The sequence below is a fragment of the Argopecten irradians genome, chromosome 8 (genome assembly GCF_041381155.1).
Source record: "Argopecten irradians isolate NY chromosome 8, Ai_NY, whole genome shotgun sequence".
In the NCBI taxonomy this organism is placed as follows: Eukaryota; Metazoa; Mollusca; class Bivalvia; order Pectinida; family Pectinidae; genus Argopecten; species Argopecten irradians.
The window spans coordinates 9,350,607-9,377,507 of NC_091141.1; the positions used below are offsets into that span (position 1 = coordinate 9,350,607).

At 35.8% G+C, this 26,901-nt stretch overlaps 2 protein-coding genes across 4 annotated transcripts; one reads left to right on the forward strand and one right to left on the reverse strand.

Annotated features, from left to right (window-relative positions):
- Positions 1–134: 134 nt before the first annotated feature.
- Positions 135–8,309, reverse strand: LOC138329288 (ferredoxin-fold anticodon-binding domain-containing protein 1 homolog). Its single transcript, XM_069276152.1, has 6 exons — positions 8,212–8,309; positions 7,098–7,313; positions 5,930–6,086; positions 4,561–4,764; positions 2,018–2,137; positions 135–1,752 (listed from the first exon to the last, which is right to left on the reverse strand). The coding sequence occupies exons 2-6, from the start codon at positions 7,282–7,284 to the stop codon at positions 240–242; spliced, it is 2,181 nt and encodes a 726-aa protein (XP_069132253.1). The 5' UTR covers positions 7,285–7,313; positions 8,212–8,309; the 3' UTR covers positions 135–239.
- On the forward strand, positions 8,306–19,590 carry LOC138329289 (myelin expression factor 2-like). 3 transcript variants are annotated; one of them, XR_011209436.1, is made up of 15 exons: positions 8,306–8,438; positions 9,352–9,527; positions 9,709–9,769; positions 10,041–10,134; positions 10,673–10,897; positions 11,551–11,704; positions 12,598–12,702; positions 12,944–13,015; positions 13,247–13,872; positions 14,091–14,142; positions 14,453–14,551; positions 14,894–14,958; positions 17,433–17,515; positions 18,907–18,999; positions 19,305–19,590. XR_011209436.1 is itself a non-coding variant. In XM_069276153.1 (12 exons), the coding sequence occupies exons 1-12, from the start codon at positions 8,341–8,343 to the stop codon at positions 14,950–14,952; spliced, it is 1,821 nt and encodes a 606-aa protein (XP_069132254.1). In that variant the 5' UTR covers positions 8,306–8,340; the 3' UTR covers positions 14,953–15,457. The 3 variants fall into 3 exon arrangements, 1 of the variants encoding a protein (XP_069132254.1); XR_011209437.1 differs by lacking the exon at positions 18,907–18,999; XM_069276153.1 differs by lacking the exons at positions 17,433–17,515; positions 18,907–18,999; positions 19,305–19,590 and having other exon boundaries at positions 14,894–15,457.
- The last annotated feature ends 7,311 nt before the right edge of the window (positions 19,591–26,901 follow it).

Here is a 26,901-nt window from a genome sequence, read left to right on the forward strand (position 1 = left end):
GCGCCTCCCTTTGTTACAATTATCTAAGCACCTTGGGCGCTAATTACAGCGAATACGGTAAATTCTAAGTTTTTGTAGAAAGTCGTTTGATATTTGTAGATTGAATTTAAAATGTATAAACGGAAACAGAAACAATCAAGCAAGAATTTAATATTTCAAGTAAGTTTCCAATCAAAGGAAAAATTCATTGTATACTGATATCTCTAGTCATATACTGTCCTGTTACCATAGCAACAGGACTATCTTAACTCTACACCCATAATTCTAGCCACCTCTAGCCTGATCCTGCTTTGAATCTGCCAGCAAGTGTAATAAGATAACGCACGATCACATGACATGAAGACAAGTCGGTAGCAGCGACTACGATGCCGACTAGGTCTGTCTGTCTGTTTGTCCTCATACGTTTCTAGCAACTCCACTGAGGATATTTCATCACCGGCGACACATCTCATAATGTCATAGTACAGTGGAGTATCAAAGTTTATCTCGGGATTCTCCCAGAAACTCATGTCGAAGGTAAAGGTCATTGGGTACAGACTGACTGTTTCAAACTTTGGCCAGTCTCCATCTTTCTTTCTAAACTGTTGTATGACTCTTTTGTCCCTAGACCAGAGAAGTGACTCATTTGGGACCTGATACAGATACAGACACAATTTCACAATATCTAAAACCAAAACAGGTTGTCTCCCCTTACTGTTCGGGCTGTATACCATTACTGAGCCAATCACTTTATACTCCTCGTTATGGTAACACATACTAATTGTACCAAGTGAATATACATCTTTAGAAAATGTATTCAATATTCCTGTTCTTTCTAGGTGAATCTTTCCACATGATCCAAATGCTGAGTTAACTCTGGCACATAGTTGTTCAGCATGAAAAAAGACTGTCTCATGCTTCTCATTATCTATTAGCTGTTCAGAGAGTTCTGGTAAAACACAAATCATTTCCACTGACCATGGCTTGGTGCTAGGACTGACTGGGCATCTTCTGTATACATCACCTGTTGCTATGGTGATCTGTCGTGGATTACACTTTGCTTCTTGTATCAAATCATCCAAATGTTCAAGCATTGACGTTCGCAGGTGTTTGTCGTCCAATGAGCGTTCTGTATTACTTTGTGTCTCTGCTGCAGAAAGGTCAGTTTCTGTCTCTCTATTCATCTCTGTACAACCCCCTTTATTTGATTCTATCTCTGGGTTTGTGTTCTGACCATGACTTTTGTTTGACCTTGACCTTGTATCTGAATTAAACTCTTCACTAATGTTTGACCTTGAATCTAAGTGGCTTTGACACAGTTGTTCTGTCTCCACTTCACTGGGTTTGTCCTTACATATGGGACCATAACCAGACAGTTGATTCCTGGAGCCCAGAGAGTAACACTGATTTAGAAACTTATGGTGTAGAAGTGTTTCATCACATATAGATTTGTCATTTTGTACCAAATTCTGGCAAGTTGGTTTGTGTGTCAGCACTGTTGTATCATCACATGCTGATACTTTGCCACACGTGGATTTGTTTGCTAAAGTTGACCTCTCCACAGGACTAATAGCTACATGTGATTCTGTAAGGTGAAGATTGTCTGTACACTCAGCTAATGATTGGAATGATGTCCTTGACCTTGACGTCTGTGATGGAGACTGTATGATTGGCGCCCCAAGGTCAACCAGTCTGACATCTCCTGTAAGGAGCTCCTCCTCCAATCGTCTCCTCACCTCAAACACAGGATGACCAGGCTCCTCATGTAGCCTTCTGAAAAATTTGACCAAAATATTTCCCATTGATCATTGTATAAAAAATGTTACAAAAGGATTAAACAAATCTGAATCATTGTTACAAAAACAAGGGAAAAATGAGTTGACCTCCTGGAGGACAGTACTAGTTATATCTTACAGTAGTTAAATACCTACCAGGATTTAGCAATATCTCTTATTACTGTTCACTAAATATTATCAGATCATCACCACTAGATGGTAAAAGATATTTACAGATATTTGAGAAACAGAAAGTGATCTACCTGTTGACTTTAAGAATTAAGTGATGCCTAATTGATGCCTCCTCTGGTACTGGCACAACCTCTGCCTTCTCAAATACATGGGTTATTGCCCTTTCTGTGTGAAATCCTTTGTCTTGGCTTCTGCAAATCAAGTTATAGGTTTGTTATTCAAAATAAATACACTGACAAGAATAGACACTGTAAAAATAGTTTAAGTCTTGTACATTTTTTGCCCTCTCAAAATTATAATTTTCTCTGAAATGGAGATCTTTTTTTATGTATAATATTGAAAAAACAAGACCACTATGTTGTTGTAACACCAATATTTCTCCTTAATTTTGAGTTTTTACAATTTAAATTTAAAGGTGAATTCAAAATAAATCATTTGAACAATAATTTACATGTTGCCATAGTTTAGTTTATAATAACAAACTTATATAAGGTCAGGTGTTAGTATTGTTCACAGAGGCCTGGTTCAAAGTTTTCAACCCATAGACATGCACCATATATTTGACCAACACCTAGATTTTAGCTTTAATTCTTTCATAACTTGATAGATTATACTTATGATGATCTTTATGCAAAGAGAAAACTTGGGTTTAGAGGAATTGCTCATTAGCATCTTTGATATTTTGTATTATCTTACTTTGACATATCATGCCTGATTAATGTACTTGAATCCAGTACTATTGTACTTGTCATAGCTGTCTGTTTGAAATGGTACAGCTCTTCTAAGGATGAACCCTGCATTGGCTGCCATGGAGACAACCTGCCAACTGTTCTGCCATTCTCTAATTGGTTTATCAGCTGGTGACCCTCCTTGACCTTTGCACAAGGTCACCAATATTTTACCATTTTCTTTCAGGACATGGGAGGCGCTACAACAGTTAGGAAGGTGGACAATTTGTTATTCTGTCATTTCAGGAATTAAAATTAGACTTTACGTAACAATATACTGTACACATACTTACTTTAGTGGTAGTTTTATTTTAGTGCATTTTACAGTTTTAATTGACAGTTGTTCACATTTGGGCTAAAATAAGTGTTTACATTTAGCATTGAACTTCTTTCAAATTGAGGATGAATGCCAAGTGGAAAAATGCAAATTCAATAAAGCACACTTATCTAGCACTTCATGTTCAATATATTATTGTCCAGTTGGCATTCAACCTCCTATAAATAACAGACCTATGCTAATGTTACATTTGATTTCTTACATGTAACAATATCTCACGAGATTTTGCTCTATAAAGAATAAACATGTCACTGTCCTCAAGGACAACCTTCATTTTAACAGCATTCTCTAGTAATTGTGATGTATATCGTTACAATCTATTAAAAAATCATGGCAGTCATACACTGAAAACTGAACTGGATTTGGTAAGGTTACATGATGTATAGTTGGGTTGCAACGAAAACATAGATATTTACTAGTAAATTGGAATCATTACATCATTCAAAAACAAACATACATATTTAGTGTAATTAGATATCAATCTGACTAATGGCCATTTAAGTCCTTGAAGGAGTGTCCAATAAAATTTCTATCTTCATGAAATACTCATCTATATGAATATTTTGTAGGTGATAATGATATGACAAGGGAAGACAATGTCTGGGTGCCATGGCTCATTGTCTATCTTTAAAGATACCACCGCTGACAAATGGTATTTTTTCTCTATCAAAAACAGGAGCAGATTAATCAATATTTGTCTTTAGTTACAAAAGTTTCTTAATTTACACCATTACCACCATTCAAAAGTTTAAGCTTTTAATTTTACTTCAAGATAATAAAAATATTATAAATAATTAATTGCATCCCGAAAAAATTCTGTGGCACTATATCCTATATGGAATGAAGTACTGATTGGGCATGCACCAAAAGCAAAATAAATCATTTTATATTATTTTTTGTGTTAATTAGACACATATATACACGATTAAACATCAGTTATTATTCAAATGATGGGTATCGTTTATGCTCTGTCGGCGGTGGAGCATCTTTGACAGACAAATTTAGTACAAAAAAATTGGGTGTGTGACCTGAGAAAGAAGTCCTCCAGAAGTTTTCTGTTCTTCTTTATATTGGACTTCCCACCAACATGAGGAAAATTGAAAATGATTCTATCAAATGCTCGGTTGTTTAGATGAATGTTTTCATGCAGTTTTGTAGCATCAACCTGGAACAGCACAGTCAGACCTGAAAATTAAGAAATAAAAGAGTTTTTATGTATATGTATTTATAATCACAATTGTAAGTGTACACCAGCAACAGTATGAGTCTATAAATAAAATCCTACTACGTGAAGCCTAGCTTCCAGCTGTCAACTTTAATTTGTCCTGCTACCATTTTCAAGTGATTTTTTTTTCAAATTACCTCTTTATCATGCACCATATATTTGACCAACACCTAGATTTTAGCTTTAATTCTTTCATAACTTGATAGATTATACTTAGTGATGATCTTTATGCAAAGAGAAAACTTGGGTTTAGAGGAATTGCTCATTAGCATCTTTGATATTTTGTATTATCTTACTTTGACATATCATGCCTGATTAATGTACCTGAATCCAGTACTATTGTACTTGTCATAGCTGTCTGTTTGAAATGGTACAGCTCTTCTAAGGATGAACCCTGCATTGGCTGCCATGGAGACAACCTGCCAACTGTTCTGCCATTCTCTAATTGGTTTATCAGCTGGTGACCCTCCTTGACCTTTGCACAAGGTCACCAATATTTTACCATTTTCTTTCAGGACATGGGAGGCGCTACAACAGTTAGGAAGGTGGACAATTTGTTATTCTGTCATTTCAGGAATTAAAATTAGACTTTACGTAACAATATACTGTACACATACTTACTTTAGTGGTAGTTTTATTTTAGTGCATTTTACAGTTTTAATTGACAGTTGTTCACATTTGGGCTAAAATAAGTGTTTACATTTAGCATTGAACTTCTTTCAAATTGAGGATGAATGCCAAGTGGAAAAATGCAAATTCAATAAAGCACACTTATCTAGCACTTCATGTTCAATATATTATTGTCCAGTTGGCATTCAACCTCCTATAAATAACAGACCTATGCTAATGTTACATTTGATTTCTTACATGTAACAATATCTCACGAGATTTTGCTCTATAAAGAATAAACATGTCACTGTCCTCAAGGACAACCTTCATTTTAACAGCATTCTCTAGTAATTGTGATGTATATCGTTACAATCTATTAAAAAATCATGGCAGTCATACACTGAAAACTGAACTGGATTTGGTAAGGTTACATGATGTATAGTTGGGTTGCAACGAAAACATAGATATTTACTAGTAAATTGGAATCATTACATCATTCAAAAACAAACATACATATTTAGTGTAATTAGATATCAATCTGACTAATGGCCATTTAAGTCCTTGAAGGAGTGTCCAATAAAATTTCTATCTTCATGAAATACTCATCTATATGAATATTTTGTAGGTGATAATGATATGACAAGGGAAGACAATGTCTGGGTGCCATGGCTCATTGTCTATCTTTAAAGATACCACCGCTGACAAATGGTATTTTTTCTCTATCAAAAACAGGAGCAGATTAATCAATATTTGTCTTTAGTTACAAAAGTTTCTTAATTTACACCATTACCACCATTCAAAAGTTTAAGCTTTTAATTTTACTTCAAGATAATAAAAATATTATAAATAATTAATTGCATCCCGAAAAAATTCTGTGGCACTATATCCTATATGGAATGAAGTACTGATTGGGCATGCACCAAAAGCAAAATAAATCATTTTATATTATTTTTTGTGTTAATTAGACACATATATACACGATTAAACATCAGTTATTATTCAAATGATGGGTATCGTTTATGCTCTGTCGGCGGTGGAGCATCTTTGACAGACAAATTTAGTACAAAAAAATTGGGTGTGTGACCTGAGAAAGAAGTCCTCCAGAAGTTTTCTGTTCTTCTTTATATTGGACTTCCCACCAACATGAGGAAAATTGAAAATGATTCTATCAAATGCTCGGTTGTTTAGATGAATGTTTTCATGCAGTTTTGTAGCATCAACCTGGAACAGCACAGTCAGACCTGAAAATTAAGAAATAAAAGAGTTTTTATGTATATGTATTTATAATCACAATTGTAAGTGTACACCAGCAACAGTATGAGTCTATAAATAAAATCCTACTACGTGAAGCCTAGCTTCCAGCTGTCAACTTTAATTTGTCCTGCTACCATTTTCAAGTGATTTTTTTTTCAAATTACCTCTTTATCTTTTTTTTAAAGAACTCGGATAATTCCAATTCGGAAAACTCGAAGAACTCGGATAATAAGAAGTAAATTTTGGGTCCGAATGACAAAAATCATACATAAAATGTTCTTAAAACTCGAAATGAGATTTTTTGGACAACGAGTTTGATTGTTATAATTTTGCAACTACCATTGGCGATTATGACTTCCCTCTTGTTCACATATTTTTACGACATGGAACTAACCAAGTAAAGAGATTGTCAGTAGACATGAGAAATCGCTTAATTTGAACACTTGGATAACTCAAAGTTTTATCTCGGTCCCTCCAAATTCCACTGTATAGTTCCTGCATCAGCAGATGGTTAGAAAATTAGCAATCTCTTATTTCAACCCATTGTCGGAAAAGATGATTTCAGTCAAGAAATGCATACTTGGTTTTTCAATTACAGTGTAAATTAAGATTATGAAATCATTTCAACAGTCTTTCTTAGTATGGATTTATACAGCACAGCAACCATGACACTTAGCTTCTTGTATACAACATTTACGACTGGTATATTACTGTATTCGACCCAATAAGCGCCCCTACGCATTTTACGGGCTTCAATTTCACTTACTTTGAATGAAAAGCAGATTGAAAATATGAAAACTGTGTTGGTTTCCTTACTGATATATATATATATATATATTTTTTTTTTTTTTTTTTGCAAATTGATTTATGGCTTACTTTGTAGAACAATTTTATGAAAGGCTTGTCCAAATTTGTTTCTATTAAGTGCCCCCTTACTTGCTTCAATTTTTTAAACACCCAGGGCACATATTGGTTCAAATACGGTACTAAAATCTCACCATGTTTTCTGAGCTGCTGAATACAGTAACCCGCTGCTTGGTGTTTATTTATGGAATCCTCAGTCTCTAAGCTGGTGGTGGTCACATGTTGGAGAGCTTCAATGGAATGCTGGGATAGCAATGACACAGAGAACGAGAAATCTCCTTCTCCTACCAGGAGCACGTCGCCATGGATACTGTCATCCATCTTCTTGAGACAGCTTTTTAATGGATCATCTTAAAAATCAATATGTGCATATATAGCTATATCATCTGAGATGGTCTTAAATTAAAATGTGAAGAAGGTATTTTAAACACAATCATGAACATATATGTAGCAGGATTCAGGTCTGGGTCTACAATTGGTGACCAGGTAGCTCAGTGGTAGAGCATTTGGCTAGTGTTCAGAGGTCCCAGGTTCGAATCCTGGAATGGCTGCTACATTTTCCCCTTTCCTATAACGTTACATACATATACATGTAATATTAGTAAAATTTCATTAGTACATGTAACACTAACTCCTATGAAATCATTGGATTACATAAAATGTATATAGGCCTAATTATGCCTACATCCAAATTAATTCGGGTTCAGGGTTTTTTTTAGGTTTTTTTTGTTGTTTTTTTTTGGGGGGGGGATAACGAGGCATGAGCATCATCTAAGAATATTTTTTTTTGTCTGTTAAAGTTTATTTGTTAATTGGAAACTTCTCCTTGATAAACTTTTATACAAATGTGAAGTATACTGTACAGTTTTAAGTACCGTTATTGGTAATTGATATATTCGTACCAGTTGAGGAAATATCAAAATTTTAACTATTTTTCAACAATTCATGGTTGAAAACAGTAATTGTACAGTTGGAAATGTTCAAATATATGCAAACTGTAACTTTACTCTAATGTTACTCTTACTAAAGGGAGGTAATTCTTGAAAACTGTTGATCCTCATAATTTTTGAAACGGACTATAAATTCAATATCCCTATTTCGCATGGGTTACAGTATGTGTAGGAAGAACATTCACAGTCTGAGTTGTTGTTACAAATGAAGTCAAGAAATAAAAATGTTATGTGTTCAATTAACTAGATATAAAGAACCAGTAAGACGTATTCGCTTCAATATTGATGCCCAACATACCACACGTGTTGACTAGCGTTCCTTTCTTTTCTCAGTGGGCGAAATCCGCAATTTTTACTAACCCACTTCACAGAATTAGTCACGTGACCGACGCCATATCTCCTAAACCGCTACACAAAAGAAATCAACATGGATATGACATCAAATGACCACGATAATTACGATCAAAGCAGTCCAAATGACCGATATGCTGGAAATAATGACCGGTTTAAGCAGGATATGGATAGGTATTAAAAATGCATACGATAATCAGCAATCGCTGTCCTCGTGATGTTTCGCCGGGACATGTTTCCTGGATGTGAAAAGAATGACAATGTGTTGTTGCTTTAGTTTCAGTATAATAAATTATATTTTTTTTCTCTGTTAGGGCAACATTTTATTGTGATAAAACTCATTATGTTTTTACTTGTTATCTAGCACTCGTCTGGTACTAAACCGGTAGGCTTGTTGAAGAGAGTGTGTGTGTGGGGGGGGGGGGGGGGGGGTGTTTAAGCGGTTTAAACCGTCGGTGTGAGATGTTCCTTCATTGGTGACTCCAGCAGGTGCACACATAGTTAATTTAACACAGTTCTGTTTATTATACTGGAGACCCAGATTGGGACACGCTCTGCGGTAATGTACAAACAAATGTTTCCCTGCAAGTTCTTTGGCATTAAAATGTGTAATTGGGGAGGGAGAGAAGTGTGTCGCCAGTCGGACTCTAACCCCAAACTCACTGGTCTGCCAACTTCTCTACCGACTTCACTGAGCTAAAGGGAAATTCACCAAAAAAAGAGATAATAATTCTGTAGCGGGATTGGACCAGGTAGCTCAGTTGGTAGAACACTCGGCTAGTGTTTGGAGGGTCCCGGGTTTGAATCTCGGTCTGGCTGCTACATTTTCTCCTCTCCTGTTACAATTCAATCAATGCGTGGGTTATAACTGAAATTCACTCCGATTCTTTTCCATAAACCATTTCCTGTTTTAAGCAGTTCAGTTTTCAGTATATACATTCAAAAACTAAAATTATAAGCTTTTCCTCAAAAAGCATATTATTGCATAATATATGAACTATATTACACCGTTTAAACCGAATTTCCATTATTACTGCCAACTATTCCATTGTACTAAGTTCTTAAAAATAAGATTTTTGTTCACAAGGTCACCAGAAAGATCAAGATCACGTTCACCATTAAGACGCTCAGGGTCAAGATCACCAAGAAGAGACAGCAGGGACAGGCCGAGACGTATCAATCTCATTTCCAAACGTTGTATCATCAGTAATGTTCCATATGAAATGAAATGGCAGGACATCAAAGATATCTTTAGGAAAGAAGGTGAAATTTTGCATATTTTTTTTAGCAGACATATTTGGTGTCAAGATTTTTTAACATGCTTGCAAAAAAATTAAGATTAATGATAAAACAAAATAATCACAAAACATGAAAGGGATGGGAAATAAGATTATGTACAAAATAGCATAAGTTAATTACTTATCAACACAATTATTTATTTCAGTTGGAGAGGTGTCATATGTTGAAATGTGGGAAAATCCAGATGGAAAGTCCAGAGGAGCAGGGTTGGTTTACTTTATATAATATATTTGTGAATTAAATTGAAATTATGAAGGCAAATGTTTTGTGTTTGGAGAGTAATAAACAAGAAACTTTCTTATCTTTGAAAAGATATGTAGACACTGTACTAAGCTTAATAGTAAGCAATTTTAGGCATGGCTAGAAATATTTTCCTCCAATTTTATTTTATTTTAAAGAAGGTTTAAATTTGCTATTTGTTAGAGATAATCAGAAAGTATCCACTGAAGTCTGATAATGTATTTTTTAATACTTTAGTATCATTGAGTTCAAAGACAAAGACACGGCCAGAAAAGCCATTGAAGTGATGCACAGATACAAAATGAAGGACAGGAATATTGTTGTACGAGAGGTCAGTAATTCAATAGCCACAATGTGCGATAGTCAGTAATTCAATTGCCGTGTTGTTTGAAAGGTCAGTAATTTATTAGCCATGTTTTTGGAGAGGTCAGAAATTCAATAGTCATGCTGTACAAGAGTATAGTAAGTCATTACCCAATCTCGATAGCACAAAACTACAAAAATAGATAAAAGAATAAAGGATAAAGCAATATATCAATAGATGTAAGAAAAAAGATTGATATTTGCAGATGAAAGTACACAAAAGATTTCTATCAAGCTATAGTCTTTGATGATTACATTCTCACCCATAGTCCTGTACGCATTGAATTTGGAGACAGCTCTAAAAATCTCGGATAATTTTACATTGTAGAATCTGTTGATTTTAGTAGTAGAAATGAAAAAGACCCTTGAAAATGTCTGTAGATTGATCAGCTATATAAAGAAGATATGGGATTAAATTTTTTGGTTAATTTCTATTCTAACTGGTTGATTATCTGCGGGCAGTGAATTGAGTTATATCTATGATGTTTACCTTTGTCTGTGTACAGGAACGCGAGAGCGACCAGAACCAGATAGGAGCCGGACGAGGTGGTGGCGGCGGAGGTGGTGGGGGAGGCTCAGGCATGATGGGAAGTGGGCCAGGAATGATGGGAAACATGGGTGGAGGCATGATGGGTAATATGGGTGGCGGAGGAAACATGGGTGTTAACCAACAAGTTCTGAATAACCTAGGGATTGAAGGACCAGTCACCAACACACTGTTTGTGTCCAATGTAAGTGTTTACAAGTTACATCAATACACTGTTTGTGTCCAATGTAAGTGTTTACAAGTTACATCAATACACTGTTTGTGTCCAATGTAAGTGTTTACAAGTTACATCAATACACTGTTTGTGTCCAATGTAAGTGTTTACAAGTTACATTTTGTTCTTTGTATACAGATCATGTTTTAAATGTAAAAATGTTCAACTTTCACAATAGAATATTGGTAACAACAGAATGCTACTGTACTGTTTCTTATTTTGCAAAACATTTAGAGTTGTTTTTCTACGTTGTAAATAATGTGTTGAATAATCTTATGATAAAGCGAGAGCAATGAAATGTAGAACATATCATTTCATTGTAAAACATTTGAATACATAATTTGTGGTACAGTCTGAACAAAATTTACACTTACAGCATAAAACAACCTTCACCCTATTGATAAAACCGTTGATATTTGTCAAATTTTAATAGACTAGTTAAAGATAATCATTACACTCTAATTATTGATCCCATTGATCACAGATATACAGGTTCTGTTATGTGATAGTAAGAATTGGTGCTGATGGACTCACTGCTCAGATTAATTTACACATTAAATTCATGTATGGGGTGCCAGAAAATAACATATATCTTTAACAATCTGGATTTCTTTCTTCAACAGCTGGATTACAAGGTGACCTGGAAGAAGATGAAGGATGTATTCAAACTGGCAGGAAACGTGTTGAGAGCCGAGATTAAGCTGGACAAGGATGGGAAGAGTCGCGGTATTGGTACTGTGGTGTTTGAGTTCCCAATGGAGGCCCTCCAGGCTATCTGTATCCTTTGATGCTTGACATTTTGTGAAACTTTGCGAGAAATGATGAAGTATTTATATAGTTTTAGATATGTCGATTGATTATGTAATATTCTACCAATTCTTGAATTCATTGATATTTGATCAATTAATATCATATCATCTCAATGAGATTTCAGTATGAAGAATAGTAATTAATTGTAAGGGCTGTTCCAGGAAAACATATACGGCACCCAGGGAAGGCACTTTAAAAAAAAGTATGTGCCATGGTGGGTTCAAAATAAAATCACTTCTGTGCCAGGGTGGCATTTCAATAAAATCCCTTCTGTGGGTGGGTCTATCTGAAGCATTTGTAACCTTTTGAAATAAAATGCAAATTTTATGTTTTATAATGTTGCTCAGTCATCCTGACTACAAAAATACAAAAATAAATATTGAAAAAAATGTTATGCTTGTGAAACACTTCAGTATGTGTAGTAGATTTTACGCTTGTTCACTTCAGTATGTGTAGTAGATTTTACGCTTGTTCTACCTTCAGTATGCGTAGTAGATTTTACGCTTGTTCTATGAGGATTGTACCCTTATACAAATTTAGTAGTAGATGCAGCATATCAAACAAAAGTTCACTGCACCATTTACAGTGCAATTTTGTCCTAGGAGTCTTTGGTGATGCTAGAAATCAAAATGTGTAAATCCAAAAACAAATCGGAGTTAAATAAAAAATTAAATCGCTTCTTTGCCATGGTCTCTTTCACAAAAAAATAGATATGTATGTGGGTCGACAAAATTGAAAATCACTTCTATCGGTGGGTCTATCAATTTCAAAGTGCCTTCCCCCCATACCATATATGTTTTACTGAAACAGCCCTAATTATTAACACAATACTCCAGACATTTATCCCTAACCAAAGAAAGCTATGTTTAACAACCAGACTTTGTACGACCGACCAATGAGAGTTAAGATGGATACCCCACCAGGTGGAGCTGTAGGGGGCCGATCAAGCCAGTCACAACTTCCAAGTAATATCCTTAATAAGTAGTTCAGTCTTATGTCAATTATCTGTCTTCATGATGATATTTCAGTCAATAATCAACAGATGTTTTCAGAGTACACATTTATCTTTTGCCACAAGTACACATTTATATTTTGCTACGAGCAGGTAATAATGTATAGATTGTATCAGAAAGTGCTTCAGTTCTCTTTTCTACTCTTTAAATAACCTGTTGTTTTCTGTCAACTAAAAATATCATTGTTTTACAGGTGGGCTGAAATCAGTAGGCATGGGTCTTGGAGTTGGCGGACAACCATTACAGAATATTGGGCAAATGAACTGTGAGTACAAATAATAATGATAGGTCTTGATTGAACTGTTCGATTTATATATTATTAGGCATCAAAGGGAATTATTGTCTAATAACTATCCATATTTATGGTTCAAGATGTAGGTTTTACTATAGGTATCTGTTTATCTTTTGAGTCCCTCATTGACCTTTAATCATTTTGGAAATATTTACTCAGTAGAAGTGAAGATCTGGACCTCATTTCTTGTTATATTATTTGCAGCTGGAGGTGGATTTGGTATGAGCGGAGGCTCTATGGGAATGGGTGGCGGTAATAACATGGGTATGGGAGGAGGTAACATGGGTATGGGTGGTGGTGGCAGTATGGGAATGGGAGGGGGAATGGATAATAATATGATGGGCATGACTGGCAACATGGGGACGGGAATGTCAGGAATGAGTGGCATGGGCTCTAACATGGGCATGTCAGGAAACATGGGAACTGGTATGAGTAGCAATATGGGAATGGGAACAGGCATGGGAGGAACAGGAAACCTAGGATCCAACATGGGAATGTCGGGCGGCATGAATGATAACTTCTCCAGCAGTATGGTATCCGGGGGTATGGGTAACACAGGCTATGGTACCAATACTGGGATGGGCACAGGGCTGGGAGATCAACTCCGCACTATGGGCAGCAATATGGGCACCAGCAGCTACAACTCTGGCATGATGGACTCTATGGGCAGTGCTTCTGGCAATATGGGCAGCAGTAGTTACAACGCTATGGGAAGCTCATTCAGTTCGTCAGACAGGTCAAGTCGTGACCGTGACCGTGATCGTGGTAGTGACCGTGGAGGCAGGAACCTGGGTACTCGACCAGACAACTGTACAGTCGTTGTGAAAAATGTAAGCATCTCTTTATACATATATCAAGTAAATTGATCTGTTGGGTGATGTCATCTAACACTGGATATAAAAATTGAATTCCAAATGTTTCCCTTCAAAGGAATGTATTAAAATCCTAAAGCAGTTATGGGTTAGACTCCAAATTTCTTTAAAATGATGTGTTTGAGAGAAAAAGATATACAGTTTTATAATTCAAAATAATGCTCTGTTTATTTCAGCTTCCCTGGTCACTTACATGGCAATCCCTGAGAGACAAGTTCAGATCGTGTGGTAAGTCAGCTTTTCTCTAGTGGACTTACTGCAAACCTTCTTATTTTCCTGATGATTTGACTTCACATTTTCATGCCCAATAACATTTTCACAGCGATTAAATTTCGCTGTTTACAGATAAATCTCTCTATTGCACCTGTAGTTGAATCTTCTTTTTTTATTGCGATGACTCATTTTGGAGAAATAGACAAACAAATCGCACAGGAAAATAAGCTGGTTTACAGTCATAACAGAATCTCTCTCTTCATAATAAATATTGGTATAATGCATATAACCTCACCAATGTTGTTTGTAATCTGTGTTTCTGTAGCTGATGTGAAGTATGCAGAAATAAAGATGGAAAACGGTAAATCTCAAGGCTGGGGACTTGTGCGATTTGGATCTGCCGATGATGCTCAGAGAGCAATATGTATCCTTTATACAAAAACAAAACCACATTTCATACCCAATGGCTGATATTCTCTGCTAATTTCTTATGGAAGCTTCATTTGATATATCAGACTATTTAACTCTTTATGAAGATAACCATAGTGTACATATCCATATCTACTCTCACACCTGTTGTTGAATGTTACACATTATGTCTAAGTGGAATTTACAATATATTTATAAAAGCTTTTAAGTTAAGAAAGTTGTCCTTGCATATGAAGTTAACATGTCATCACATCAAAATTAAAATTAACTATCTTTTGCCTACTTTGATATGTACCAAAGATTTGGTATTAGCCCTATCATCCTTAACCTCTACCAGCTGCCATGAACAGGACTCGAGTGGACGGACGGGAAATCGATGTGAAGCTCTACCGCTAAATGACGGTACTGCTCACACTCACAAACTCGTTTCTCTTGGTCATTGACTTTTTGGCAGTTTGGGATTGATAAACTCTTTGTGTCCTAAGTTGTTGATGTCCATCAAACATAGTTTGTGGGTAGTAGTTTTGTTGTAACCACTTTCAGATTTAGTGGAAAACCGTGTATCACTGCATTACAGAGATGATTGTTTGATCACTGATGGCCACATTTTGCTGTTGAGCTGTTGCCGATCTTGTGGATTCTAAGTCCAGTCACAATTGGTTCATTGAGCTGTGGCCAAATTTTGTGGATATGACTCTGGTTACACTTTGTTGAGCTGTGGCCGAATCTTGTTTATTAATCCAGAATATTTTTTACGTTGTTTGTAGAACTTTACATTCTGAATCATCGTGTATTCAGTGGTGTGTTACTGATGTTGTCATCTCGGTCTCTGTGTAATCATGCATTATCATTAACTTTTGATCATGTTTATCATCATCAACAAATAAAACGTCTCATTGTAGGTTTGAGCTTTTGTTTTTCTTCATTTATCTATAGATCATGTTGATGGTTCAAAGTTACCTGCAGATCTGGAAATCACAATTTATCAGGCCTGTTGAATTTATGCTGTTCCCTTACATATGTGCATAGTTTAATTTGGTGCCATGTTTTTACAATGTTGCTGTATGTAAAACCTTGTCATATATATTGTCTATTTATGGTTGTGGTAGCAAATTAGTAATACAAAATATTGTTAGTTAGAAGTCTTTAAAAAAATGCTTCTTGGAAAAAAAATCATCTATATAAGAGAATAGGAAATGTGTTTGCTTGTTATGTTGTTATGAAATGTTAAATCTGATCATTCATTGTTGTAGAATAGCAGGAGTTTGTCCACAGGAAACGGTACATTATTGATGCTGTATAACTCACTTTCTGATTGTTTTTAACTTTGATGGAAATTGTATATTGACCTAAAAACATTGTAGAATTTGAAATATTTGCTGATTGTATAGAGCGGGAGTCTAATCTAATAATATACATTAGTTCACCATTTGGGAACCTGTATTTATGTTTTAAAAAAAGGAGGGGGGGGGGGGCAAAAAAGGAAAATTGTCACCATATAAGCAATTTACTTATGAATGTTAAAGTTAGTTGAGGTGATTTCTGAACACATTATCTCATAACCACTAGTGTAATTATTCCTTGGAGGAGCAGTTAGAATTAGAGTTTCTGTATTATTGTGCTAGCAATTTGACATGTTTGCAGTATTACTTTATTGGTGTATGGGATTTTACCAAGAAGGGATTTCTCTAGGATTCACTGACAGCTACAACAAGGCGATTTCTGCTGAGCGTGCCAATGTTTTTGTGGAAATTCTGTGTGCCAAGCATTTGTGTGCAGTTTTCCAGTTTTATAATGGTTTCGATTCTGCAGGAGGAAGATTTCACAGGTGTAACAGTTGCCCGCTACAGGTGGTCATACTTGTAGGGGGCTGTTCATTACAGGTATTTCTTTGGAACTTTTATGGTATTGAATGTGATGCTTTTGCTTTTTAAAATTCATTTATTCATGTCTTTTGTATTAAATTGTGATAAATTTTGGTAAATCTCTTCTAATATATGATGGTCTGTTTAGTTAATTTCTCTTGAAAAATAATTTAAATTTGATTGGGGAAAGAATTGCTAGGTCTTGTTAAGTTGTGTGGCCAAACATTCCATTTATAAATTAAACAAATGTGGGAAAAAAATTTATGCATGATGTGAATAGTATTTCTGTGGTCCTAGCTGAGCACAGAATTAGTTTGAGAAATGTTCGGTTGACTTCCAGTACAAAGCGTTTGTGTCCTGGAGTTTGGATTGGGGAGGGATTGAAACAATTTTCCCCAATTTTTGGTGCTGGGTGTTTTGCTCAAAAAATGGCCTGTCTTTTTCCTTCAACTGTAATTTTGATGTTGTGATCACATTCCTTGTAAAAGGGGTGTCTTGTTTGTTAACTGTTTGCTATTTTCAGTGTTCATTACTTTGAAGTAACAGGAAGTAACCTTTGACCTTTGAAATTAACGGCTGTATACACGACTACCAAGATGATCTGACAGATGGAGTGAAGATATCCATGGAAACAATTTTGATATGTTTTGTTCCAATTTTGATTGTGTGGCTTTTTGATTGAGTTTTTACTCTGGATTTATTAGGACTGCCATGGCTTGTTTGTCAGTTGTCAAAAATTGTCTCTCATATTGTGATCAGAAATTTTAATTCTGAATCTTTGGTAAAGTATCAGTCAGATTCATGAATCGATCATCCATATGATAATATTTATGAAAAACTTTCAAAATTAACACAGTATTTTTATCCAATTAATTTTGATCTTTTTAGTAAAAAGTGTATTTCATATAGAAATTAACTACTGCAACTTTTGAGGTAATTGAAGTACATATATATTTGAGAGTATATTTTAAGATAACACTTTCTTATTTAAATGGTATTCAATTTTGTCAGGAAAAGCCCAGATGGAAGTCCTTTAATCCAGAAAAGGAAAGACAGCCAAGTCAAATCGTGGATTGCCCTTCGACAGTTGCATGGTGAGTGTTTGTGTCAATCAGGATAAGATCATTAACACAGTCTGTAAGTGACCTGTAATATAAGAATTATAGGGTATAAAAGAAACTAGTATTGGGTAAGGTTGTTATATTCCTTTTCTTTGAAATAATCCTTTAAATGATTCTTGCCAATTTCAGATCTCATTGAGTGTTGTCTGTACAAAGCGTTTCATACATTAGTCGCCATCTTGTTGCAAATCAATTTTACTAACCCTATATGATGATATCTTGGGAATCATATAATGCTGTTTTAATCAATGGAAATACAAGTTACTTGCTTGAGGCAGGATAAGTCTATTTAAAGAGATATTTTGACAGGCTTGAAGCAGGATAAGTCTATTTGTTGAGACATTTGGCAGGCTTGAGGCAGGATAAGTCTAGTTAGTGAGATATTTTGACAGGCTTGAGGCAGGATAAGTCTAGTTAGTGAGATATTTTGACAGGCTTGAGGCAGGATAAGTTTATTTATTGAGATATTTTGACAGGCTTGAGGCAGGATAAGTTTATTTATTGAGATATTTTGACAGGCTTGAGGCAGGATAAGTCTAGTTAGTGAGATAATTTTAACAGGCTTGAGGCAGGATAAGTTTATTTATTGAGATATTTTGACAGGCTTGAGACAGATAAGTCTAGTTAGTGAGATATTTTGACAGGCTTGAGGCAGGATAAGTTTATTTATTGAGATATTTTGACATACTTGAGGCAGGATAAGACTACCCGGTATTTAGTGAGATATTTTGACAGGCTTGAAGCAGGATAAGTCTATTTGTTGAGACATTTGGCAGGCTTGAGGCAGGATAAGTCTATTTATTGAGATATTTTGACAGGCTTGAGGCAGAATAAGTCTAGTTAACGAGATATTTTGACAGGCTTGAAGCAGGATAAGCCTATTTGTTGAGACATTTGGCAGGCTTGAGGCAGGATAAGTCTATTTATTGAGATATTTTGACAGGCTTGAGGCAGAATAAGTCTAGTTATTGAGATAATTTTAACAGGCTTGAGGCAGGATAAGACTATTTATTGAGATATTTTGACAGGCTTGAGGCAGAATAAGTCTAGTTATTGAGATAATTTTAACAGGCTTGAGGCAGGATAAGACTATTTATTGAGATATTTTGACAGGCTTGAGGCAGAATAAGTCTAGTTAGTAAGATATTTTGACAGGCTTGAAGCAGGATAAGTCTATTTATTGAGATATTTTGACATACTTGAGGCTGGATAAGACTATTTATTGAGATATTTTGACATACTTGAGGCTGGATAAGACTGTTTATTGAGATATTTTGACAGTGAATGAACAACTTTGCTCCTCTTTGCTTTTATGTGAATCAGTGTTGAAATGAAATCATTGGATATCTTTCTCTCCTTTTAAGTACTACTAGTGTGATGTATGAACTCCAGTGGCATGGGCATGAGACACAAATTTTGACATCAACACATTATGCTCTGTACAGTACATTCACGTGGTAAGTTTTTTGGAGAGTTTCTGATCACTCCTCTTTTACCAGCCCCACTATATAGTTATAGCTTTTACTGGATAAACAAAATGATGAAGTTATGATTTTAATGTCCATGAAATTGAGACAAACTTTACTATTATTATGCTTGTCCAGTCTGCCTCCTAGTGTCTCATCCAGCCTAGCTCATCTCATTCTGATTATGGAGTTAGAGGTATTTTCTAGTTTAAAAACATAATTTGATGTTTGCTGGCTTACTTTTTGTTTCCAATAATAAATAAAAATGAGAATTAAGATTCAGTGATATTTTTCAGGCATTCAGGATTGATGTGATGACCTTGAAGAACAGGTCCAGTGACTGAGTAAAGGACTGTAGATCTAAGGACAAACTACAGTGTGGCATACAAGGCTGGACCTGACTGGACAGTGCAGTTTTGGGTCATACGACAGTGAATTTTTTTAAGATGAAAAATGATGACATTCAGACACTGATACAATGTAACAGAGAACAAGTTAAACCCAGAAAGATTCATTTTGTATTTTGCAGATTTGATATGAAGTAAGGCAGCATTAAAAACTGAAATTATGACAAAGAGAAAATAGTCTTGATTTTCATTCAGTCATGTGTTTTAAACAAAAGCAGCAGATTACTCAATGCAAAGCAATTGTATTTGAGTCAATAAGTAAGTATCAAATTTAATAACTGACTATTCTTTGAGAAATGAGAAATATATTACATAAATTCAAACATAATTGTATTTGAGCCAATAAAAAATATAAGCACTTATAAAAATTAAAACTCTACTGCTTATTCTCCGAAAAATTCGAAGTTTGCTGTAAACCAACTAGTTTTTTGAGTGTTTTACAGACAGGCGGCTTGAAAAATGTTTTTAAAAATATGTTAAGTAGAACTATATACTGGTAAAGTGACAAAAGTTGTCTGGCACAAACACAAAATTAAGCCACTGCAACAATAGGTTGGTTTATAGTATAACACAAAAGAATGGAAAGTGTCTACTCTTCCAGTCTTGTGTAATAAAAGCAACTGTGATTTAAAGCATAACGTTTAGAACAGGAGATCCAGAGGGATCTTGATGCCCACCACTGTCAATTTCAATCTAAGGGAAAGGATTTGTTTAGGTAAGAACGACCTATACTCGTGCTTCATTCGTTGTCATGTGTTGTATGTAAACTTTTTATTCCAACAACTTCTCAATAACCAATAGGCCCAGAGTACTGATAATAGGCCTAAAGCGTGTTTGGATGAATGATCTTGACCTTCATTCAAGGTCAGAGGGGTCGTATAGGGTAAAATCTTTGAATTACTTTTTGTGAATAACTAAGAGGTCTAGAGACATGATATTGGGCCGGTAGCATGCTGAAATAACTAAGAGGCATAGAGACCCAATTTTGTGCCTGTTGCATTCTAGGATGAAGGCGAGTATGTTTGTTCAAATAAATGACTGACCTTCCTTCAAGATCACATGGGATCAAAATCAAACTCAGATGACGTATTGTCAATAACTAAGAGGTCTTGAGGGAGAGGCTTAATTTTGTGTCCGTAACATGCTGTGATGAAGGGCAACTATGTTTGTTCAAATGACAAGGGTCAGATAGGCTAAATAAATCAAACGACGAGGACTTGTTTTTGGGTCTGTAGCATGCTGGAGGGCTACAAATTTTGTTCAAATCAATGACCTTCGAGTGCTTGGACCTCTTTCTTCTTTAGTTGAAGAATTTAAGTTGGGCAAGGCAAGCCTCATCATGACCTTAAAAGTCAAAGGATGCCAAGGCAGGCGTAGAAGTATGCACGGACAGACAGTGGTCGGAATCCAAGGCAGTCAACGAAGCAGAGAGCCGGTTGCGACACAAAGATATTGTGGGGACAATTACAGTAGGGCGGCAGGACCTAGGAACATCTAAAACACTCTCTGGAAGAAAGCTGATGTCACAGAGAGATAAGAAGTAGTGGAGTGAAAAGATAACAGACCAAAGGAGTGGAACTGGGTGTCCAAGGGGCCTGGACAAGGTGGGACACAGAACCACGTGTACTACCCTGGACAGAAATCTGGAAGTACTCGCAATTCCAACTGCAATTTGCTCCTCCGATCTATGAAAGACGTGCTACCAACACCAGAAAATCTCCACCAATGGGACTTTGTAGAAACATAAGACTTACCTTTGTGTGGAGAGAGAGGGGAACTCTCCAACACATTCTCACCTCTTGTCATGTGGCCTTATCACAGGGGGGATCTACGTGGCGCCACAACGAAGTCCTAAGGGAGCTGGCTGATGTTTTGGAGAAGGAGCGGAAGAGCATAAAGTCCAGTCAACCAAGTTCCAAGCATACGCAGATTAGTTTTGGGAAGGTGAAACAATGACATTCAGATCCGAGAAATCAACTGGAATTATCAGCCAGACAGGGAACTGGAGGCTGGCTAAAGATCTAAACTAGAGATTAACTTGATATGTTGATATTTGATACAAAGTATGCTATCTGCATAAGGGTTGTCGGGCAGGACCAGAAGGGCATCAGTGCAGAGGATGGTCAATGCAACAGAACGGTCTTCACCTGGGTTTAGATTAAGAAGGGCACTTGTAGCTACAAAGTATGCTATCTGCATAAGGGTTGTCGAGCAGGACCAGAAGGGCATCAGTGCAGAGGATGGTCAATGCAACAGAACGGTCTTCACCTGGGTGTAGCTACAAAAGTATGCTATCTGCATAATGGTTGTCGGGCAGGACCAGAACGGTCTTCATCCTGGGTGTAGATGAAGAAGGGCACTGGTAGCTGGACACTCACCACCGACGCGCAGTGATTGATCATCACTGTGGACGCCCTATTCAGAGAGTACCTAGTACAAGGGGTCGAAACACGCAATGACGAATAGCCTCGGCCGATGACGTCGGCGATGCAGCAGCATACCATCACAGCTGTATTTAGGTAATAGATTGAGGTAAAAGTCGCCAAATTTATCAGAAACTTACAGCTTAAACTAAAGAGTTACATGTATTGCCTTACTAATTTTAGCCTTGGCCCATGAGCCTTTTGTTTTATCTCTACTTTCCCCTTTTTTAAACCTTTGAAAAAATTTGAACTACACGCAAGGGAACTTACATACTGAAATAGAGAAAGATGTCAAAGATGACGAATTAAAGTATTTCTCATTAAATGATCGACAGACTATAAATTAAAGTCAAGTCATCTAAGTTTTCTTCATAAAATTCAAGTGCCTTTGTTGAAAAAGTGCGGCTGCGTATTCTTCTTTGTGTTCACTTGATGTTGAAATTAATTTTATATGTTACATAGCGAATCTAAATATTGATTAAAGGCACACTACCTTTCCGAAACGGCTTTTAGTTTTTAAAAAGGGGATGTAAAACGAGATAATTTTGTCAAAAGTCACAAAAGTTATTACAGTACATTATTAAACCTATCGTTAACACTACACTTAGCTCTACCTTCTGCCGAAGTGTAATCAAAATAGATGAAAGTGAATAGTCGGGCGAAGAAAACCAGTCTAAATGCGTTAATTGGCCTTCCAAAAGTTCTCACATATTAATACGACGGTCAAGTTCTGCTTACGTTTCCCAGTTCTGACCATTGAAATAAAGAAAAGTTGAAAGCATTGAAAGCAAGGCTGCGTGGAAGTGTAACCACGGACATAGTCAGTCGGGAGGACGTTTTAGGATTCCTATACTTTAAATTAACTTCTACTTACGCAGACAGATTTTGACGAGAAAGTTTATTTTTCTATTCCATAAGAAATTATACTGGATACATTCACACCATTTTACCGACTTTAGTCATCCTTGCCAGACTGTTCACTTTAAGTGTTTATTTCTATAACGCGGGTCGTCTTATGTTTCCCGCCGTCGTCCTAATTGCCGCGCGTTAGTTGACTATCAATGCGCCAGACGGCAACGAAAGCAGCAAAATGAATCTTTACTGATGAGAAAGATTTAATGGGAATATTGCAGTTAATTTGTAACCTCATCGTATGCATCGATTTGTATTTTGTTGTTTTGCAATTGTTTTAAAGAAACTTTTCGGAAGGTAGCTTAAAGAAGAAGAAGAAGAAAAAAAAACAATAAGAAAATGAAAATAATGTAAAATTACAATCCAACGAAAGCAGCAAAAAATATTTTTGAAACATCAAGAAACATCGGAAACAGGATTTTTGTTTTGTTATCTGTTTTTAATGTTCGTCCAGTCTTCCTCTAAAAAGGCTATAAATTAGGAGTTTCCTCGAAATGTTTAGTGGTGACGATAATAAACATTTTACCAAAAACGTACAGGCCTACAAGTGGGTGCCGTTTTCTGACTAAAAAGGAACGGACTATAGTATAACCAAACCGGAAGCAGAAACGAGCCTCGTTCTGAGTGAGGAAGTAGAAAGCTAATATGGAGGCCGATTGAGACATTTGTGATAGCCAACTTTTAGATTTGTGTGTTTTTGTCACCTAGCTGGTCAACATGTCGAGAGCATTAATACCCAGTCAGCAGAAGCTTGCTGAGAAGCTGACGGTCCTGACTGACAGAGGTCGAGGGATGCTTACACGTATTTACAATATAAAGAAGGTGTGGCATTGTTTTGCTTCTGGCTGCTGATGTTTTGATTATATTTATAATGACAGTCATGTACACAACTGCAAGTTTTCACTCTTATCGCTCACGTCATGCTCACGAATACGTGTGACACAAGAGGCCTTATCAGTCAAAATACATTAAATTAAATGAAATATTAATACCACGGGAGTTTGACGTTCTGTCGATATTATATAGTAAAAATATATATATAAAATACCGCTATATACAAGCTCCTGTATGTGATAATACGGTACCCTAATGCAGTAAACATGTAAAAGTAAATATATTTTAGGCGACTCAATGCTATTCTAATTCTACTGTTGTAGTACGAGTATAGACGACAATGAGAAATTTATTAGAGGCATACTATAAAAACGTTATTCTGCAAAAGTTTATTACCGTCGTTCATCTGATATTATTGGATAGTGCAGTGTCGTAGCGGAAAGTGAGTGTAATGAAATTTACACTGCATCTGTAACATTGAGTAGGGAGTAAATTCAAAGTTTGCAATTTGGCATTGCTCACTTGCAATTTTGATGAATTTACTCAGAAAATATTTGGGTACGATGATTTTTTCAAAAAGGTTAACTGCATAAATCAAGAACATTGTGTACATATGGATAACAATAGCTTTAGATCTAGAGCATGACAAAATTTTGGGGCCACGGTGGCCGAGTGGTTAAGATGTCCCGACATATTACCACAAGCCCTCCACCTCTGGGAAGCGGGTTCGAATCCCATTATGGGGCAGTTGCCAGGTACTGACCGTTGGTCGGTGGTTTTTCTCCGGGTACTCCGGCTTTCCTCCACCAACAAAGCTGGCACGTCCTTACATGACCCTGGCTGTTAATAGGACGTAAAAATAAACAAACAACAAACCAAACAAAATTTTGGACATCCTAAAATTGACGGGGTCAGATTAAATTATTGATGATGGTGTACTTACTATCTTGTTTATATCTCTCATCTGTTTTCACAAAAAATATGGTTCAACAGTTCTGATAAATTTCCTTGTACATAATTTAAAAAGAATGAAGTACTAGTGCTAGATCTGGATTTCGAGAAATAATAAAACATTTTAATTAACAGGCAGCTTAATTGAAATATTGATGATTTGCTTACCCTATCATTCAATAGATCTTCAAAGCTATAGATAAATAAGTGCATATCTACAGTGTATTAAGCAGTGTCGTTTAGCTTCTTTCATTTATTTTATGTAATTTGTCTGATGCAATGCTTGCTTTCCTCACTGTTTCATGAATGTACACATCACAAATGTGAAAATGATTTATCAGATAAAAGCATTCAATTACAGACAAGCGAATGGAATCCTGCAAAGTTACTTTTGACTTGTGTACTTAATTTCATCATTCATACTTTCAAGAAGTTATGAGATGGACAAATCACTGTAAAAACTAAATTTAACAATACATACATAGATTTCCAAATTTTATTAAGGTGTTTCGCTTGGAAAAAAATAGATGATCAGTTTTAGACTTTTACTTTTATAGTGTCTCCCTTCAAATAAAGAAAGATGCATCACTATATATGCATATGTTTGATATTATAGAAGCTAAAAGGCAAAAGTTGACAAATTGTTTGACCACCTATGCTAATACATGTACTTGTATACATAATCCGGTTAACATTACTTTCATTAAGCTAAAATATAAATATTTTAAATATAAAAAATATGTCATTCCATGATCATCTATATCACAGGGACCTGGCACAATTTTTTTAAACTAACAGTATACATATATATATATTATAGTATATAAGATATATATGTATACTATTGGTTAAAAATTTTCGTGCCAGGTCCCTGTGATCTATATTTTATCAAAATAACAAGGAAATCAAAAATGACTTAAAATTAATGAAAACTGTCTTGTTTTCGTTCAGCTTTTACTTATATGTTTTTGCCATTAGTCATTCTAGCTATTCAAAGCAATGATAAAGTATTCTTAATAAGAGTTTGCTTGACCTGCTATACCTAATAGTCATGTTTGTTAGATTAGTAAATTAGATCAGCATTGTTTAGTAGTACAGTTATATATTCCAGTCATCTGATTAGCATGGTGATGGCTTCATTGTGATTTATTAGATTATCCTGCACACATATGTTATATGTAATATCTGTCTCTAAATACCTCTAGTTCTAAGTTAAATATCTTGTCATTAAACTGTTATTTTATGCATACTGCCTAAACAGATAAAAGTTTGGTTTTGCAGTAAAATGATACACTTTCAGGTTTAGATTTGACACAATTTCATCTTCATCACATCATTAGTTTGAGTAGTATCATATTATATGATGTCATTATTTCTTTCTATCAAAGATATTCTTATAAATAACATTAAAAGTAATATCTACAGTCACCTAGCTAAGTAGTAAATGACCAATTACCTAGTTAGATGGTAATTACAGAAAATACAGTAATTGTGCTCCTTGTAGATTTGAACTCCCACTTTTAGCGATTTTATAGCCTTCTATCTGCTGGTTCCTGGTAATTGTACTGATGTTTATTATGTGTTTTATCTCGGCCTCCAGATGTCTGTAAGTATATATCAAGGCGTGTGTCGTGGAATGCATGCAATCCAACCACACTACCTCGTTATAGTAAACCTGTTTGTTGTCGCATTTATATAATAAGGTTTTACTTTTATTTTATCCATGTTCTAAATGTTAAGATGTTGTACAAATGTATGCTTGCATGTCATTTTGTTTAAGAATTGCATATTTTAATTAATGTTCTGAAAATTATATTTGTTATTTTACCTTATGTGTTATTAGCTCACCTGGCCCGAAGGGCCGGTGAGCTTATGTCATGGCACGGCGTCCGTCGTCCATCCGTCGTTAAACATTTCCTTTAAATCGCTACTAGTCATAGAGTTCTGCATGGATTGTAACCAAATTTGGCAACAAACATCCTTGGGGGAAGGGGAACAGAACTTGTATAAATTTTGGCTTTGACCCCCCTGGGGCAGCAGGAGGGCAGGGCCCAATAGAGGAAATAGAGGTAAATCCTATAAATTGCTACTTGTCCTAGAGTTCTCCATGGATTGTAACCAAATTTGGCCACAAACATCCTTGGGGGAAGGGGAACAGAACTTGTATAAATTTTGACTCTGACCCCCCGGGGGCAGGCGGGGCGGTGCCCAATAGGTGAAATAGAGGTAAATACTATAAATCGCTACTTGTCCTAGAGTTCTGCATGGATTTTGACCAAATTTGGCCACAAACATCCATGGGGGAAGGGGAACAGAACTTGTATAAAGTTTGGCCCTGACCCCCCCAGGGGGCAGGAGGGGTGGGG

Bases quoted from the DNA above. Each gene is read 5' to 3' on its own strand.
- LOC138329288 (XM_069276152.1), bottom strand. From the start codon at position 7,284: ATGGATGACAGTATCCATGGCGACGTGCTCCTGGTAGGAGAAGGAGAT. The intron at 4,765-5,929 runs GTCACACACCCA...TAACTGTTGTAG, and splicing joins CTGGAGGACTTCTTTCTCAG to CGCCTCCCATGTCCTGAAAG. The intron at 2,138-4,560 runs GTACATTAATCA...CTTGATTTGCAG, and splicing joins TACAATAGTACTGGATTCAG to AAGCCAAGACAAAGGATTTC.
- LOC138329289 (XM_069276153.1), top strand. From the start codon at position 8,341: ATGGATATGACATCAAATGACCACGATAATTACGATCAAAGCAGTCCA. The intron at 13,016-13,246 runs GTGAGTACAAAT...TATTATTTGCAG, and splicing joins GAATATTGGGCAAATGAACT to CTGGAGGTGGATTTGGTATG. The intron at 14,143-14,452 runs GTAAGTCAGCTT...GTGTTTCTGTAG, and splicing joins AGACAAGTTCAGATCGTGTG to CTGATGTGAAGTATGCAGAA.